This window comes from Rhinoderma darwinii, chromosome 3, assembly GCF_050947455.1.
Source record: "Rhinoderma darwinii isolate aRhiDar2 chromosome 3, aRhiDar2.hap1, whole genome shotgun sequence".
In the NCBI taxonomy this organism is placed as follows: Eukaryota; Metazoa; Chordata; class Amphibia; order Anura; family Rhinodermatidae; genus Rhinoderma; species Rhinoderma darwinii.
In genome coordinates, this window is record NC_134689.1 from 208756181 (window position 1) to 208775963 (window position 19783).

A 19783-nucleotide genomic window follows, 5' to 3' on the forward strand; every position below is an offset into this window, starting at 1 on the left:
CTTTACCTTCCTTGGGTAACACTACAATAATGGCCTCCTGCATAGATACCGGGAGAAATCCCAGCGCTAAATATTCTTGGAGCACCTCTAGAAGTCGGGGTAACAGTACCTCCTCATACCGTTTATACACCTCCGTGGGCAAGCCGTCCACTCCCGGGGCTTTTTCATTAACCTTACCTCGCACAGCCTCCTGCAATTCTTCAAGACTAAGAGGGGCAACCAATTGGACCCTATCCTCCTCAGTTAATTTAGGCAGTCGAGCAGCATCCAGGAAACTCATGGTGTCTGAACTAGTAGGAGTGACCTTGGAGGAATTCAGAGAAGCATAGAAGGACTGCAATATACCCAAAATACCCAGGACATCAGAAAGTAAGTTACCCAAACCGTCTTTCAAAGCACTAATATGTGCCGAGCTGCGCTGAGCCCTAGAGATCATAGATAACATGTGTCCAACCTGCTCCCCCTCCACATAGAATCTCTGTTTGGCAAACTGTCTCTTTCTATCAGCCACCTCCAGGAGGTGAGTCTTCAGGCAAGACTGGGCTTGTTTCAAGCATTCACTAGTATCTGGTGTCGGGTTAGCAAAAAAGCTACTTCCGCAGACGTCACATCTGCATGTAGTGTGTTATCCAAAGCCTTAGATTTAGATTTAGTAATATTAATGGACTTAATCACCACCACCCTCAAGTAAGCCTTCATAGCTTCCCATACTGAATGCACCGATGCCGACCCCGCATTAAATTCAAAATACTCCCCTAACAAACGCGGGACCTGGTCCCCATCATGCATAATCGACAACCGGAATGGGTTAAGTTTCTACAGCCAGGAGCCACTATATCCTTCCCTTAGTGACACAACTATCCATAAGGGAGAGTGGTCCGACAAAGACCTACGCAAATATTTAACGTCCTTTATCTTAGGGAACAACACAGGACAACAAAGGGCCAGATCTACACGAGATAATGATGCGTGCGTCGATGAGCAACAAGAAAACTGCCTATCCAGCGGGTGTTTGTCTCTCCACACATGTATATGGCCAACTTCTGCAATAAGTACACCGGAAGGGGTACGCTACGACACCACAGGTTTGGCAGCAATACGACATCTTTCCCAGGCCGAGTCAGGGACATTGTTAAAGTCCCCCACCAACAAACATGGAGTCCCAGGATGCAGGGCAACAAATTCCAACACCTCTTTCAACGGAACAGAAGAAATAGGAGGGGGAATATACAATGAGACAAGAACAAGGAGCTGCTGATCAATTTTGCAGAGGAGACAAACATAGCGACCTCCCTCATCATTGCGCTGCGCAAGACACTGGAAAGGCACATCCCTATGCACCATGATGCTCACTCCTCTAGAATTATTAGAGTAAGTAGCATGATATGCAGAATTTATCCAATGTCTCCGCATGAATTCAACCCTATCAGTAGTGAGGTGCGTTTCCTGCAGACAATAAATAGCAGGGCGGCATATCAACAGAAATCTAAACACCCCATGTCTTTTAGTAGCATCAGATAACCCCCTGACATTCCAGCTAATTATCGTTGACATAGACATATTTCACACATGTAACAGTAAGATGCAGTATATACAGCTTCATTTTCCTTCCCTTCCACAACTCCGTTAATTTAATACATTATGGTCTAGCGCCTGTCCCCCATCCCTCCCTAAACCCCACCCCCATAACGAAACCTTCCTACCGTAGTTTTAACAATAGAAATGTACATCGCAAGGAATTTGGCGTATACATAGCACATTACCCAAACTATGCAAACAACAAGGAAAGGAGCAGCAACCATCTCCCACCCCCCATATCCCTTTGCCCCTCCTATCCCTTTGCCCCTCCTAGGAAAAAGACCCTGGAGGAACAAAAGGGAAAAACACATCCACATTACGTTGCACTGAAAATAAATAAATCAAACAAACAAATGAAGGCATTCATACAGGCCAGAATCCACCATATGCCGGATAACAAACATCACCCCAGGGACACATCTCAATTGTCAGGAGGCACCATCTCCAAGCGAAGTTGTCCTTCATGCTGGTCCAGTCATTGCAAGGCGTCTTTAGGATTCCCAAAGAAATGTGTACCGCCTAGGGCCGCCACTCGAAGTTTGGCGGAAAACAACATCAAGTAAACCACCTTCAGTTCTCTCCGTCGCCTTTTTATATCCAAAAAACGGGCCCGTCGTTTCTCGACCTCATCACGAGTAATCCGGAAAAAAAGATATTTTACATCCATTAATGCTGTGCTCCGACATATCCTGAGCTCCACGAAGCAAAGTGTCCCGATCCTTAAAATGAAGCACTTTAGCCAGAATTGGACGTGGTGGACGCCCAGGCGGCAGCAGCCTAGTGGGGACAAGATGAGTCCTCTCAATAGCAAATAAGGGGGACAAGACATCCTTCCCGAATTGTTGTAGAAACCAGCCTTCAATCAAATCTGTAGGGTTAGATCCCTCGGCTTTCTCAGGGACCCGAATAATGCGGACATTGTTGCGCCTAGATCGGTTTTCCAGGTCGTCCACCTTAGACCACAAAGCCATGGAGTCCTGCACGGCCCTCCTAGAAGATTTTTTGACTTTAAGCATGACGTCCTCCAGGGTCGAGGTTCTAGCCTCCACCTCAGTGGTTCGTTCAGAAATCTTGTGAACGTCCTGTCTGAGGACAGATAATTCTTACCTCATTCCCCCCACCTGTATTGACAGTGAGCTGATGGCAGTATTACATTTAGAGATGGCTTTAGTCACATCTCGCAGCGTGGGCTCACCTGCAGCCACTCCAGGGCTCACACGTGCCTCAGGGGATGAGCGTTGCAGAGGCAGCGGCGCCATGACTGTATCAGCAGTGTCCTCAGAAGACCGCTCCGCTGAGTCTGAGCCCCCCTGTCGGTTATTCTGGGGCCAGGCAGACGATCCCCCCGCCACCATGCTGCCAGTTCGGGCATAATTCTTCAGGCGGTCAGTATATATACTAGCATACAGCAGGCAGGCTCAGGAGTATATATTATATACAGAAGTATACCATTCCGCTAAGGCCCAATTCACATGACAGGGATTCTCGACTGTGTGCACTACCTACAGGGGGCTGTGTGGCACTACCTACAAGGGGGGCTGTGGCAGTATCTTCAGGGAGCTGTGTGTGGCATTATCTACAAAGGGCAGTGTGTCACATTCTCTACAGAGGGCAGTGTGTCGCTTTATCTACATGGACTGTGTGGCATTATCTACAGAGGGAAGTTTGTGGCAGAAAATCTACAAATTAAATTCATCCGTTTTTAAAATGGACAGGGGAAAAAACGGATGCAAAACGGGTCAAAATCGGCCGTTAAAAACAGAAACACGGCCTGGAACGGAAAAGCAACGGATGCAAAACGGCCAAGAAAAACAGACCAAAACGGCCATTTTTATTGGCCGACACTGGGACCCATATATGGACAGTGACGTCAGGGACTTCTGAAGAGGAATCCCCGGCGCTGTGGCCGGTGATTCCGCTCCAGGAGAAGTCCCTGACGGCAATGTCAGCGCCGGGCGTTCCACTTCAGGAGTAGGGGACCGCTCCAGGAGAAGTTCCTGACGTCACTGTCCATATATGGACAGTGAAGTCAGTGACTTCTCCTGGAGCGGAATATCCGGCCACACCTTCGGCCGGGGATTAGGGATTCAGGTCCTATAAGGAGCAACAAAATACCCTCCTCCTCCTCCTCACATGCCCTTCGCACTGTGAAGAGGAGAAGAGAGCGAGCGAGAGTCAGAATGCACGGCCGTCACTCGGATCACATCCGAGGGACAGCCGTGCTTTACATGGCCCCATAGACTTCTATGGGAGCCGTGCGGCCAGCAGAACGGCCCAAAATAGGGCATGTTCCATTTTTTGGAATTCAAAAGATCGGCCGTGTGAATAGCCCCGTTTGGGGTCTATTGTTCCTACTGCGGCCGTGTGACGGCCGTTCAAAGTACGGCCGTCACACGGCCGAGAATCCCTGTCGTGTGAATAGGGCCTAACACTTAGCTGAGGCATCTCAGTGCACAATGTCATCTGCCTCTCTCCCCTCCCGGACGGCCCACGTGCTCTCTGCTGCCATCGCCGCTCATCCCCTCTCTCCCCCTGGACGGTCCCCATACTTTCTGCTGCCGTCGCCGCTCATGCCTCCTCCCCCAGGACAGTCCCCATGCTCTCTGCTGCCGTCGCCGCACACCCCCGTTCTCCCCCCGGACGGTCCCCATGCTTTCTGACTTGTTTAACAAAGCTGAAAGCATGGAAATCGTCCAGGGGGGATGAGCGGCGACAGCAGCAGAGAGCATGGGGACCGTCCGGGGGGATGAGCGGCGACAGCTGATCAAAACAAAGTGTTAGTGGACTAACTGTAAATAGTGCAGCGACGGTACTGCCGTGCGCTGCTCGTGTGGGGGGCCACTCTTGGCTCAGGCAGGGAGCACCGGGTGATTTGGTGGGTCTGCTTGTGCCTGTATATGCTTGTGCCTTTATATCTGCCTCAGCAGCTAGCCTGCAGCTGCTGTAACTGACTGAGCTCATATAATAATTCCTGCACTCCAGGCAGCAATACCTTCGGCGTTCTGGAGGAGTAGCGTCGATGCCGTCACATTAAGCCTGCTCTGCCATTGGCTATTCCAAACGTCAGTAACTTTGTTATCCAATAAGAATCGCTGATATGTTAATCACATATTCGCAAATCTAATTGGATAGAGTACAGTTACTGACGGCAGAGGCTGGGTTGCATGTAATTACCGAACAAAAACGAAAAGCGCAAGATGACGGCGGTTATCTGCACTGCATTTGGGTTTGTTTTTTTTTTTCGATTAATTGACCAGCCCTAATTTCAGTTAAAGAGAACCCTTAGGCCTCATGCACACGACCGTATTGGTTTTGCGGTCCGCAAAACCCAGTCTCTGTTGCGTCTGTCGGACCGCAAAAAACCCTTGTGCATCCGTGTGTCATCCGGACTCATGGAGCCACAACAATTCACCAGTATTGGTGAATCCACTAATCCGGATTGTAAAATGACTTGTCCTGAGTATTTGCAGTCCCATCACCGATCCGTGTAAATCACTGTAGTGTGTGTAAAGGATCTGCCAGGCACAGCTTCTGTGTCAACGCCCATAGGTAATCAGTCTGCACCTGCTTCTATGTCTGTGAGACTGACTCCATCTTCCACCACTCAGCATGGCAGGCTTAGGAGTGGGAGAGCCTATCACAGCCTGGCCAGACGGAGCTAGCTCCCGCCCTCTGTCTATTTATACCTGCCTTTCCTGTTCCTCCTTGCTTGTGATTCTTCTCGTTTGGTTTCCTGGCCCTGCTGCAGCTTCTGAACTATTTGACCCTGCTTCATATTGACCCTGGCTTACTGACTACTCTCCTGCTCTGCGTTTGGTACCTCGTACACTCCTGGTTTGTCTCGGCTTGTTCACTACTCTCCTGCTCGGCGTCTGGTACCTCGTACACTCCTGGTTTGACTCGGCTCGTTCACCACTCTTGTTGCTCACGGTGTTGCCGTGGGCAACTGCCCCATTTCCCTTAGCTTCTGTGTACCCTTGTCTGTTTGTCTGTCGTGCACTTACTGAGCGTAGGGACCGTCGCCCAGTTGTACCCCGTCACCTAGGGCGGGTCGTTGCAAGTAGGCAGGGACTGAGTGGCGGGTAGATTACGGCTCACTTGTCTGTTTCCCTACCCCCATCATTACAGTGTGCATGGGGCTATAAAAAAGAATGGGTTTGCAAATTATCCGCAAAAATGTGGATAAATCACGAGGCCTTATAGATATGCATGAATAAAATTAATCTTTCACATATTGAACCATAGGTGTCCTTTTTTGGCCATCCAAAAACTTGGGAGGTATGATGTGCTGTCAAAAGTTTGTTATTCTTTGCTTTTCAGTGTTTTGTGAACAAGCCAAAAATATGGTTATACGCTGTCAGCCACAAGCTTATTTTATCTCCCCCGACTCACCTATAAACATGCATACTTGGATCAGCTGAGCGTGCATGATTACTGCCACAAGTAGAAGGGAATTGGGCTCTGCCAGACAACTTTGGCAACACTTTTTAAATTAAACCCGGCCTGGCTATCAGCTGATCCTGCAGCTAGAAAATGTAGTAAAACATGCTGGACATACAAATGAATATGCAGACACACCAGGGTTGCCATAACAAGAAGGACCACTCTCTAGGATGTATTAATATGCCCTTATAACATCGTTTAAAGGGCTTTCCTACTATTTGTAAAACATGAAAAAGTTAAAGAAGACTTTTGTTGCAACTAACTGTATCTTGGTTACAGTTGTAGTAAACATTACTACCCACAGAACTGAACTCTGCTTCATCTTCAAGACAAGCCTAAATAAGTAATTTCTAGGATATGCCATCACTTTCTGATGGGTGGGGTTTGACTGCTGGGACCCCTACCAATCCTGAAAATTAAGGAGCTGCTTTAGCAGCTGCAGCACATCCCCATTCACTTGAATGGAGCTGGGATACGGTTGCATGTACAGTAGGTGCCCTAAAACACCAATCTGCAGGTCAAGACTCTGACGTGGACACAGCGCTTAGTCAGCACTGTGACCCCTTCATTCTCAGGATCCTTGGGAGTCCTGGCAACGACCGATCAGAAAGTGACGGCTTACCCTAGCAATGGTAATAACCCTTAAAATGTATATACTGCAGATATTCTAGGCGCTGTATTGTTCTCTAGATATATGCCATGTTGAACATTCTGGGTGCTTGTGGTAAAATATTATCAGGTTTAACAGGACTTTTCATCAGTTTTCTCAAGTTTAGTATTTAGTTACATACTCAATTTTGATTTTGTTGCCGAGTTGTGCTCTTATTGAGATTTACAAAATTACATAGTCATGTTCAAGCAAACATTATGGAGTTTAAAATTGAAAAGATCATAACTACATACAAAGAACAAATTAAACTGTTTTTTACCTCTCAACTATGGCACGAAGTACAAGTGAACTGTTTACCTGATGTCCCTGTCCCATTCTATAACTGCAGACTGTACATTATAATAAATATGTATATATTATTACTTATTATTATTAAAATATATATACATTTTATTAAATAGTCACTTACCTGGGTCTATAAATTCTATCCCATTGTTGCTCAGGTTTAAAATCTCCAGATTTGGAACATCTTTAAACTCTTTTGCTTGCAGTCGTTTGATTTTATTGCTTGACAGATCCAGTTTTATGATGTCTGGTGAAATGTCAGTTGGAACTTGTTGTAATTCTAAAAGAATGAAAATCATCATTGCTTGCGGTTTTATCAATCTCACTTCAGTACAGCTGTGAGTGTCTAACTGTATGATTCAGTAATGCCTAAAACGTTCTCGCTGTAGCCCTCCCAAGTATTAAGTTACAACTATACTGTAGTTCAGTATTCATTTTACCATACAAGCCATTGTTGACTACTGACCAGATTAGAAATAGGCTAGTGACAAATTAGCCATTTAAACCACTACTGTAAACTTGTTTTTGCATTTCGCTGAACATGCATCTTTTAATCTGTGAATTATTTTGCATGTTATTTATATTATATGAATGTTTGTTATCTTAGTTTACATATATTCTAGTATTTTTAAGTGAAACCCCACAGTCGGAAAGTCTAGCATTTTTGTAATATATCTTCATCTTTTTTTTTTTTTGTGTTTGTAGTTTAAGAAAACAATTATTGCTACCCCTAAGCAGTCAACATTAGCTGTTGTCAAAAATCTTGTTATGGTTTTATTTCTGATTTCTAATGATCATTTGGACCAATTCTTGTCAAAATTTATGCTAATAAAAATTAATTTTATAGCTATTGATATGGTGAAAAATGATTGACCATACTATAGGTGTTTTCCATTGGTTGTGCGTTTAAGCATGATAGACATCATGACTTACATCTTTATTTTTGTTACAGTACGTATGTTATTCCAGGTGATGTAAGGATCAGCTGATCATCGCGGGTCCAGCTTCTATCACCCCCGATAAAAAACGCTAATAGCCTTGGGTGAGAGAAGCCGGTCCAGCTGTTGCTGCATGGCAAATGTAGTATTACTAGGCTATCCATGTAATGCAAGAATTCACAGGGCTCCCCATTAATAGGATATTCATTAAGATAACTCAGTAGGCTGGCCTGCATTACTATGGGAAACCATTGATAACACATCTGTTGCACTGACAATCTCACCTCTGCTAAACAAAGCACTGGCATATGTGTGTAAGGCCACTTTCATATGGCAGTTTTTCGCCTAAGTACTTGCCAAATCAGGAGTGGGTCCAAAACACAGAAGACGACAGGATTGTGTAAACACACAAGCCAAAAAATGTACTCCCGCTAAGGCCTCATGCACACGAACGTATTTTTTTCCTCTCGTAAATACGGGTCCTTGGTCACACGTATTCGACCCGTATTGCACCAGTATTTACGGACACGGTGTCACCAGTTTTCGCTGAAAAATTGCACTGCACTAATCGGCAGCCCCTTCTCTATATCAGTGCAGGATAAAGAGAAGGGGCAGCCCTTTCCGTAGTAAAAGTAAAAGAAATTCATACTTACCCGGCTGTTGTCTTGATGACGCGTCCCTCTTTCGACATCCAGCCCGACCTCCCTGGATGAGGCGGCAGTCCATGTGATCGCTGCAGCCTGTGATTGGCTCCACCGGTCACATTGGCTGAAACGTCATCCCGGGAGGCCGGAATGGAGGAAGAAGCAGGGAGTTCTGGGTAAGTATGAACTTCTATTTTTTTTACAGGTTGATGTATATTGTGATCGGAATTCACTGTCCAGGGTGCTGAAACAGTTACTGCCGATCGTTTAACTCTTTCAGCACCCTGGACAGTGACTATCCACTGACGTCGCCTAGCAACGCTCCCTTAATTACGGTTGCACACACGTTGTCACCCGTAATTATGAGAGCCCCATAGACTTCTATGGGTCTGCCCGTGCCGTAATTATGGCCTGAAATAGGACATGTTCTGTAATTTTTCAACGGCACGGGCACCTTCCCGTTAGCATACGGGGAGGTACCCGTGGCCAATAGAAGTCTATGGACCCGTAATTATGGGCCGTAATTACGCCCCGTGATTACGGGCGTTTTTACGTTCGTGTGCATGGGGCCTTACTGTGTGACAATAGTTTTATAAAAACAAAAAAACTTTATTGACGTCACTAATACAAAGATATATTTAAGTGATGTATTTACCACATATAAGACAGACCGTTGTGAGTTCAAAAGTGCCCATGGACTGCCATGAGTGATCAGTGTTTTTACAGTCTTAACCCCTTAAAGACCAGGCGAATTTGAGTTTTTTCATTATAGTTTTTTCCTCCCCGCCTTCCAAAAGCCATAACTTTTTTATTTCTTCATCGACATTGCCATAGGGCCTTGTTTTTTGCAGGACAAGTTGTTATTTTTCATGGCCCCATTTATTGTACCGCATAATGTACTGGGAAGCTGAAAAAAAAATATTTGTGAGGTGAAATGGACAAAAAACAACGATTACGCCATTTTTTGGCGGGTGATGAGCAGTGCCTGATTTCCTCCAGACATTGCATTTAGAATTGAGGCCAAAAAGTTCAATCTTGGTTTCATCAGATCCCAGAATCTGGTTTCTCACATTCTGAGAGTCCATTAAGTGCTTTTTTGCAAACTCCAGGCGGGCTTTCATGTGTCTTGTACCTAGAAGATGCTTCTTTCTGGCCACTCTGCCATAAAGCCCAGATTGGTGGAGTGCTGCAGTGATGGTTGACCTTATGGAAGTTTCTCCCATCTGCACACAGGATCTTTGGAGCTCAGCTCAGACAGAGTCACCATTGGGTTCTTGGTCACCTCTTAAACCAAGGCCCTTCTCCCCGATTACTTAGTTTGGTTGGGCGGCTAACTCTAGGAAGAGTCCTGGTTGTTACAAACTCTTTCCATTTAAGAACTATGGAGGCCACTGTGCTCCCCGGAACAATCAGTGCAGCAGAAATTTTTTTTGTACCCTTCTCCATATCTATGCCCCTGCACAATCCTGTCTCTGAGCTCTACGGGCAGTTCTTTCCTCCTCATGTCTTGGTTTTTGCTCTGATATGCATTGTCAGCTATGAGACCTTTTAGAGACAGGGGTGTGTCTTTCCAAATCATATCCAATCTAGGGATGTCACAATACCAGAATTTGGACTTCGATACCGATACTTGTGTAGTATTGCGATTTCGATACCAAAACGATACTTTGCCAACAGTAATAAAAAAAATTTAAAAAAAAGTTCTTCCATTTTCTGATGTGAGGTGTGATGATTAATTTTGAATGTGCCTCACATTAATAGTAATTAACCCCATCATGTTTCTCAGTCATAATGGGTTAATGTGTAAGGTACATGATGGGGTTAATTACTATTAATGTGATTCACATGGAGGTTAAATTCATCACACCTCATGCCCCACAATAAGTGAAAAAAAGCTGTTTTTATTTTATTTTTTTACAGCGTACATATCATAAATGATGCAAAACAATTGTTGTGAAGGTTATTACGGCCACGCCAATACCCAATATGTGTATATTTTATGTATTGAGACTTATTTTAATGTTTATTGTAAAAAACGTGTATGTGTATTTTTTTAAAATGTAATATTACTTTATTTTTAAACTTTAATGTACTGGCATATATCTATATGCCAGTACATTAGCCTGTGCACTGATAGTACACAGGCAGTTGTTAGGACATACCTCAGTATGCCCTAACAACAGGAAATACCGTAAGACAGCCCTGGGGTCCTTCAATGGACCCTGGGCTGCCTGCCCACATACGGTATGTCCCTCAATCGCGTCACAGGGATTCCTGTGATGCGATCCAAGGGGGATCCCCCCTTCTCACTTGCTCTTGAATGCTGCAGTCAGCTGTGATCGCAGCATTCACGGGAATAGCGGCGGAGATGAGAGGTTTCTCTGATCTCCGCCGTTATAGAGCGGGGCTGCGGCTTTGTAATACAGCCATGGCCCCCGCTCCTAACATTAAGTGCCGGCGATCATTAGTGCAGCGCTGGCCGCATCATATCATCCTGACGGCACGCATTTATCAGGAGTGTGGCAATGGCTGTATTACACAGCCACAGCTCTGCTCTCATACATTCATGTGTTACTATACTTAGCTGTGCGGCCGCCATGTTCTGTCTTCAGTGCCGGCGCTCATTAGTGCAGCGCTGGCCGCATCGCATCATCCTAACGGCGCGCACTTGTCAGTACTCAGGAGCGGGGCGATGGCTGTATTACACATCTGCAGCCCCGCTCTCATACATTCATGTTACAATACTGAGCTGTGCGGGCGCACAGCTAAGTATTGAAATACATGAAATAACGGTATCAAACCGTTTGGGGATGCACAGTATCGAAACAGTATCGAAGTTTCGATGCATCGTGCATCCCTAATCCAATCAAATGAACTTACCACAGGTGGACTCCAATAAAGGTATAGAAACATTTTGAAGAAGATCTATAGAAATGGGAGGCCCACAGAGTTAAATTTCAAAATGTCATAGCAAAGGGTCTGAATACTTAGGTCCATGCGAAATTTGAGTATTTCATTTTTAATAAATTAGCAAAAATTTAGAAAATTCTGTTTTCATTTTTTCGTTATGTGGTATTGAGTGCAGAAAGCCTCAACATAACAAAAAAGTGACCGGGTCTGAAGACTTTCAAATGCACTGTATATTACAAAGATTATTATATTCGCTTGTACTATTGATTTGTTTCAAAAGTTAGGGACCATTCAAGGAGAATCTTTGTTATTATGTTATAAATCTGTTATTTCATGCTTAAAAAAAATTGGGTAATACATCGAAGCAACCATGTTCCAAAATGTTGAATCTTCATCACCGTGCCTGAGGAGAAAGACATTTTTTTTCTTGGCTTCGTTAAATACCTCATCTTAAACCACAGAGATGCCGTGGAAGATTCTGAAATGAGCATCTCATGCCAAAAAATAGTCTGTGTTATAGCAGCAAATGTCTGAGTTAGGGCTTATTCACACAAACGTTGAATAGGGCCGTTAAAACAATGGCCGCCACACGGACGCATGTATTTCAATGGGGCCGTTCACACGGCCATTGTTTCAACAGACTGTGTGAAGGGTCCGTTGAAAAACAGAACATGTCCTATTTTCATCCGTTTTCGAGGAACCCTCCATAGACTCAAATCTATGGTGATCCGTGAAAACAGGACCCGCACAGAGAAAACTCGGACATGAAAAACTGCCGGTTTTCACGTCCAAGTTTACCCACGTTCGTGTGAATAAGCCCTTGTAGAAGTTCTGCACATAATAGGGGACTGAAATTAATCAACAGAGATGTGAAAGACTGAAAACTAAATATAGAAATCTAGGGACATAGATATAGGGGGTGCAGAATCAGTGATTGCACCTGGGCACTAATGTCTGAGGGGGCCCAAAGACGCTTCTGCCACATAAGAAGACACCAGTATTAATGAATTGAATATGGTAGTTTTGCATTGGTGCCGTCGAAACCTATTGTTTGTAATTATTGTAGCTAAAGGTGGTGCATCAAGCTTAATGGTGCTAGTTACTTTTTCACTTGAGTCTTATCAGTATTGGATAACCATATTCCTTAGCTAAATGTACTAATTTATCAAAATATGTGTTATATATTTACTCAGGTTCTGTTTGTCGAATGCTACCAGTTGATTTAGTTGATTAAAGGGGGGTTATTTCCGTCAGTCCCATAGAGAATGAAAGGAGCGGTGGATATGCTGCGCACCAGCGCGGTTAATTGCAGGACTCGAGGGGGGGGGTTGAATCTCCTGACTGCTGAGGGTCCCACCTGTCGGACCACCAGTGATCAGATATTTATCACCTAAATGTACAATACTAGGAAACCTATTTATTTGAGGTCAAATACAGACTTAAATGGTATTTAAAAAAGTTGAATGTCTAAAATTGAACAAATCTTTAAGATTCAGTTCACACGGACGGAAACCGCGTAAGAAAACGTGCTAAAAAAACGTCTGAAAATGCCTCCCATTTTAATGGGAGGCGGAGGCGGTTTTTTCCCACAAGTGGAAAAACCGTCTCGCGGGAAAAAGAAGCGACATGCCCTATCTTTGGGCATTTACGTCTCTGACCTACCATTGACATCAATGGGAGGCAGAGAAAGCGTATTTTGCTGTGTTTTTTGCCCGTGGGCGAAAAACGCAGCGAAAATCGGCATGCAGAAAACGGAATTTTGAGGCAGATTTTCTGCCTGCAAAAAAACTCTGTGTGAACCTAGCCTAACAAAACACTCATTATGTATGTAACTTGTTTTCCAAAATGTAAAGAATGTAAAAACAAAGACATTTTGAAGAACATAGTAATTGACAGAATGTCCTTGTTTTTTTTGGAGCCCACCCCTTTTGGCTATTTTCAGCAAGCGTTATAATGCCTGCTGAGAAGTTCATCTATCAGCAAGAACTATTGAACTCCCTCGTCCCAGAAAAAAATGCAAGCAAATTTCTTAAAACCTAAATGCACGAACCCAGCCTCCCAGCACTCATTTCTAACAAGTATATTTCAGAGGATACATAGTATTATACAAAGCAAGTATTCAGCATGAATAGCATTTATAGTAACAAAGATATAGTGTATACAAGGCCATCCAAATAATTGGGTGCCCCTTTTTAGTTGCCAAGATGAGAAGAGCACATGTTCATTTCTATCATTGTGATATTACCACCTGAATATTTTGACGTCAAGCAGGTGTTATGGGTTAGCTTAGGGTTTATTACATTTTGTTTCCTGGAACCTGGGGATGGCTTAAGGGTTAATACTGAATATTGCTGATGCTATGAGATGACGTATGTGTTCCAAATAATATCCCTGGTGATCTAGGGTGGCCTAGTGGTTAATGCATTTTGTTTTGGGAGGTCTATATAGATGTAGGAGTAAATGGTAATAACACTGGTGGTCTAGGCTAGTCAAGAAGTTAGTGCCAGCATACTTGATGTGCTGAATGAGTTAAGGCTAGCATCCCTGGTGGTCTAGGATAGTCTTTGGGTTAATGCCAGCAACCCTGTCTGATCTCTAAGAAAACTATCTGAGGGCATTTGGTGCCACCCCTTGACCCTCAAGCCCTGCGATACAGGTCTGGTCAGTCAGAGCCTGAGTGCATCTGCAGACTAGAGCTACATGAAAATAAACTGTTCACTGTTCTTTTGTCAGGTGTCCAACATTATTAGATGGTCAGAATAGTGTTGCATGTTGCGTTGTTCTATGGAATAATTAATAATAACGGAAACCTGATTATACGTCAATGGGGGAAAGAAAATAGATCTTTATGGATCCAAAGGGTACCAGCCTATAGATTATACCAAATAGGTTCTATCCATCATGGATTCACTAAAATCAGCAGCTATGACACCAGTTATTTATTTAGTTAAGTATGGGAGCCACTAAAAACAGTAAGGAAACCTTTTTAAATAAATAGTCGTGCCCACCTACCTTTTCTTCTGCAGTCTAGAGTTGCAATTGGATATAGATATGTATGACAAAGTGTGGAATCCACAGAAGGTTTAGTGACCTTGGATCCTTCTAATGGTTTAGGTTTTCCATTTTCTTCTTGGCATATTATTTGAGGTGTGATCTGTTTCAATTTTTGACCGTTCAATTCTGCTGGGTTCTCACACTTGGCATAATTTCCATAATTCCTGTTCCGTGGTAACTGTAGTAATGTTACAAGTGACTCCAGCTCACAGTTACAATCCCAGGGATTGTCATAAAGACGCAGGTAGGTAAGTCGTGGCATTTGGATAAACACCTCCTCCGACAAGATTTTTATCCGATTATGTTGCAGTAGAAGAGTTGTCAGACTTTTTAACCCAAAGAAAGCCTGATGCTCAATTTTTGTAATTTCATTTTGTTGCAAATCCAGACTTTTTAGATTTTGAAACTTAGAAAATGCATTATTTTTTATTATACGAATTCTGTTTCTTGCCAGCAGAATGTGCACTAGATCTTCTGGCCAATCATTTAGAACAGTTGTTTGCTTCCTCTCCTGACAGTCCATATATTTTTCATTAATGTATGTGTATATTTCACACGGTAAGCCTGGAGCATAGCGTTTAACAGTACTGGAGGATTTTTTGGAGCTGTTTGATTTGTCATTGTGTCCCCGATTGTTTCTTCTTACCTTCCTAAACTCCGATGCTTTACAAAAGAAAACTAATATTATTAGGGTAACCAATTGCATCCTGACATCCGGCTGGCTCTGGTTTCCCTGTAATGCCGTGAATTAATTTTCTTCAAGTAGAGTTCACAGCTGGGATAGTTGGAACCCCTCTACTGAAAAACAAGAGAATGGAAATGTAAACTTTCATTAGACATTTCAATAGAATATTACAATGCTTACTTCAAAAGCAAAACAAATCGAGTTCTGTAAATAATCTAACATTTCCTGCACAAAAAATAAAATGTAGCATTACTTTGAAGTAGTAATTTTGCTAGTGTTCACCATTTGACCTCTCTTTTTTTAAATAAAAACATGTGAGAGTTTATGTCTCATTAGTTAAAGATATAGAAAGTGGGGCTTTATAAGCACTACCACATAGAGCCATGGTTTCTACATTTTGCAATGATAAGCATAAAACATTTTGGAATAAGTGGCTGTATATTTAAAACCAGTATTTGTGCTATACATTGCCTATAAAAAGTATTCTACCCCTTTAGGCCTTATTCACACAACATTAATAAACTGCCGTGTGACGGCTGTTTTCAGAACAATGATGTGTGACAACGGATCTGTGACATGGGGATTTGCAAGGGAACTACTAGCTATCGGCGGCGCGACGAAACTCACCGATGCAGTGCCAACTTCTTCTGGTCTGGCCGCTAGTCTCGTGGGTTTTGCGAAGGCGGCGCGATGATGTCATCGCGCCTTTGCAGATCCCGTGAGAATAGCGACCACACCAGAAGAAGACAGTGCTGCATCGGTGAGTATGTGTCATCGCGACGCCGCAGATCCCGTGAGGACGAGGGACCTTACCTGTAGAAGACAGCGCTGCATCGGTGAGTATATAGGGCATTCATGTCGGCCTGTGTGGCATCATATACAGGAGGGCTGTGTGGCATCTACAGGGGGGGGGCTGTGTGGCATCATATACAGGAGGGCTGTGTGGCATCATATGCAGGGAGGTGTGTGGCATCATATACAGGGAGGGTGTGTGGCATCATATACAGGGAAAGTGTGTGGCATGATATGCAGGGAGGTGTGTGGCATCATATACAGGGAGGCTGTAAATAGTGTCTAGGTGATAAAACCTTCTATTGGGTGTTTTCAGGGGGTTGGGACAAAAAAAAGCCTGACCAATGAAATTCATCGTTTTTTTTTTTTAACGGCCATGAAAAACTGATGCAAAACGGATGTCAAACGGACAGACGGACTGGAAATGGATGAAAATTTAGAGACATATTGATGCAAAACGGCCATGAAAAACTGACAGTTGATCAGTTTTTAATGGACATTTTTTTTCACTGTCGTGTGAATATAGCCTTAGGCCTCATGCACACGGCCGTAGTGTTTTTCTGGTCCGCAAATTCCAGGACCGTGTTCCGTGAAATGTCCTCCGCAGTTCATCCGTATGTAATCCGCAGTTCATCCGTATGTAATCCGCAAAATGCGGATAAAAAAAAAAAGCCTAGGTAAAACAGGATGACGACAGAACTCATTCCCGGTCGTCGCCTAGCAACACTTCCGCAAATCCGCAAACTGCGGTTGACACACGGAGGTGTACCCGCATTTTCAACGGGCCCATTGACTTCTATGGGCATGTCCGCATCGATTTTGCGGGCCGTAATAAGACATGTCCTGAGTTTGTGCGGCACGGATTTGCGGACATGCGTGTGTATGGGCCCATAGAAATGAATGGGTCCGCAATTCTCCCGTGGATTTTCGGGGGAATTGCAGACGCAAAAACACGTTCGTGTGCATGGGGCCTTAGACTTTTTCATGTACAGGGAAAGTTGCCAAAATGATGACCTCTCTCTGACATCACTTCTTGCACTGCAGCTGTTGGCTGAAGCTGCACCTCCAAGACTTCCTACTGGGGCTAAAAAATGTAAATAAATCACTTTTTACATTAAGTTATTTTGTCAATTAGGGTAAAAGGCAAATGGCAGAAAAAACTATTTTTTAAAACTATAGGCGAATTGCTTTTTTTCATGCATTCTGCTATTCCAGAAAATAGCATAAATTAAACATTAACGTGTATATTCCAAACTATGTCTAAAAAATGTAAATAAATCACTTTTTACATTAAGTTATTTTGTCAATTAGGGTAAAAGGCAAATGGCAGAAAAAACTATTTTTTAAAACTATAGGCGAATTGCTTTTTTTCATGCATTCTGCTATTCCAGAAAATAGCATAAATTAAACATTAACGTGTATATTCCAAACTATGTCTAAAAAAAAAAGTTGTCTTGCAAAAAAAAAGCCCTCAAACAGCTACATAAAAATAAAAGCGGTGAGGCAAAAACGAGTTTGTATTTGGCTTTTGCTTTAGCAGAGAAGTATCTTCACAGCATCATGTTCTCCTTGTTCGGCTGAAGAGGGGCTCATAGTCCTTCTATGTCAAACCCAGTTTTTAGTCTAATGTGGAGAGTCTATCACAGCCGTAGGTGCAGAGCGCTCAGCTGAGCACTTCTGCCCCTCCATTTCAGCGATCGCAGGGCTCTATGCACCTAAACCCCCATCAATCAAAACTATGTCACTATGATTTATCAAAAGTTTTCTGAAAGTAAAGTTACTCTTTAAATGCATAAAAAAAAGCAAAATTGTAATATACTTAACGTTCTCCCTTTAGTCCTATTTATCAGAAAAGCACTTTTACTTTGACCCAATTTAAACTCTTTACTTTTGTTTTCGTGACAGCCAAGCTGACAAAATGACATGTTTGATGTACAGAGTAACTCCAAAACAGTGCTGACGCCAGATGGGTGGTTTTGGTTTGGCTATTAACCAGTGTCATGTTTCATGGCCCTACAACGGGTCACACATTGACTTACAGGATAGTCACCTACAGTTGGCACTAGAGGGACAGCTTCCTTCTGTAGGAGAGGTATTTTTGTTTGAACGAAACATCAATTCCCGTCTCTGGTTAAAAAAATCCACTCCGTGTGAACATAACCTTAAGATACAATTCTATACCATCAGCACATCAAAAGGATGTCATAACCTGTTATATCCACAAGCTGAGAGTCTTTTATGAGCGTGGCTTACCCTTCTTAAAGTTACATATTTAGGCATATACCAAATGTATGTTAGCAAGAATTAGAGGACGCATGGAAAGCAGTATGACTGCAGGATTAGACTACACAAAGTTTGTTTGTTGTCTGTTACCATAGAAACATGTAGGCCTGTATTGGAGCCATAGATACCAAATTATAATATTAAATATCATAGTCGTTGTATGGATAATAAAAAAGGGGAGTTTAAGGGCAATTGATGCCTCTGATGGAGGACATTTGTCGCCCATAGACTCCCAATTTAAAAAAAATACATATGTTTAAAGAGGCTCTGTCACCAGATTTTGCAACCCCTATCTCCTATTGCAGCAGATCGGCGCTGCAATGTAGATAAGAGTAACGTTTTTTTTGTTTTTTTTTAAACGAGCATTTTTGGCCAAGTTATGACCATTTTTATATTTATGCAAATGAGGCTTTCTAAAGTACAACTGGGCGTGTTTAAAGTTAAAGTACAACTGGGCGTGTATTGTGTTCGTTACATCTGGGCGTGTTTACTTCTTTTACTAACTGGGCGTGTATTGTGTTCTTTACATCGGGGCGTTTTTACTTCTTTTACTAGCTGGGCGTTGTGACTAGAAGTATCATCCACTTCTCTTCACAACGCCCAGCTTCTGGCAGTGCAGACACACAGCCGTGTTCTCGAGAGTAAAGCCTCATTTACATAAATATAAAAATGGTCATAACTTGGCCAAAAATGCTCGTTTTTAAAAAAAACAAAACGTTACTTTTATCTACATTGCAGCGCCGATCTGCTGCAATAGGAGATAGGGGTTGCAAAATCTGGTGACAGAGCCTCTTTAATGTATACGTTTTTTTTTAACATGGAAGTCTATGAGTTGACTGACGGTATCCGTCGAATTTATTTGTTTTTTCACGTTTGTTTAACTCAGGTTATTTAGGAGTTTAAAAAAAAAAGTAAGGGAGGACATATCTGTGTAGCTGAAGGAGACTCCTTCTTCCGGGAAAGTTAAAAGGGACTATATCATCAGCTTCCAGAGGGGGAACGAGACTGTTTCTGTTCAGAGCCCCTCCCTTTGCAGCACAGATTAATAGCAGCTCCAAGGGGGACATCAAAGCAAAAAAATCTAAAAAGGTAATTTTATATTCTAGAAAAATGGCAAATTACATTAAAAAAAAGCTATTAACAGCATTTAAGGACTTTTGGTATGAAAATAAATAATGGGATAACCCCTATAAGACGATTTACAAGGTTAGGTTTTTTTTAATTTTAGAAGCAGTAGAGCAATTAAAAAGAAATTAGTTGGAAAGGTGTTCATAGTCTTTAAATCTAATTAATTAAACTAAATTTAATTACGGTATACTAAATTTAAATACATGATATATCCTCAATGGGAGTTCATCAACCAAAACAAAAAGAGCACATTAAAACCGCACAGCGTTTTTGGTATTTGCAAGCGTATTTTGAGGCTTTTTATGCAGTGTCAATGGAAAATCATCTGCAAAACGCCTCAAGCAGTGACATGGCACTTCTTCTTACAAGATGT

General features: G+C 42.9%; 2 protein-coding genes across 4 annotated transcripts in view; one reads left to right on the forward strand and one right to left on the reverse strand.

Moving 5' to 3' along the window:
- FBXL13 (F-box and leucine rich repeat protein 13) overlaps positions 1-19783 on the forward strand; it is a 178540-nt gene that overhangs the window by 83604 nt on the left and 75153 nt on the right. The window lies entirely within an intron of this gene.
- Positions 1-19783, reverse strand: part of LRRC17 (leucine rich repeat containing 17) — a 36756-nt gene that overhangs the window by 6820 nt on the left and 10153 nt on the right. The window contains exons 2-3 of the mRNA XM_075857324.1: positions 14481-15320; positions 7101-7256 (exon numbers count right to left, since the gene is read on the reverse strand). Of these exons, the coding sequence (XP_075713439.1) occupies positions 7101-7256; positions 14481-15228 (904 nt within the window). The 5' untranslated portion in view covers positions 15229-15320. The remainder of the gene's footprint in view (positions 1-7100; positions 7257-14480; positions 15321-19783) is intronic.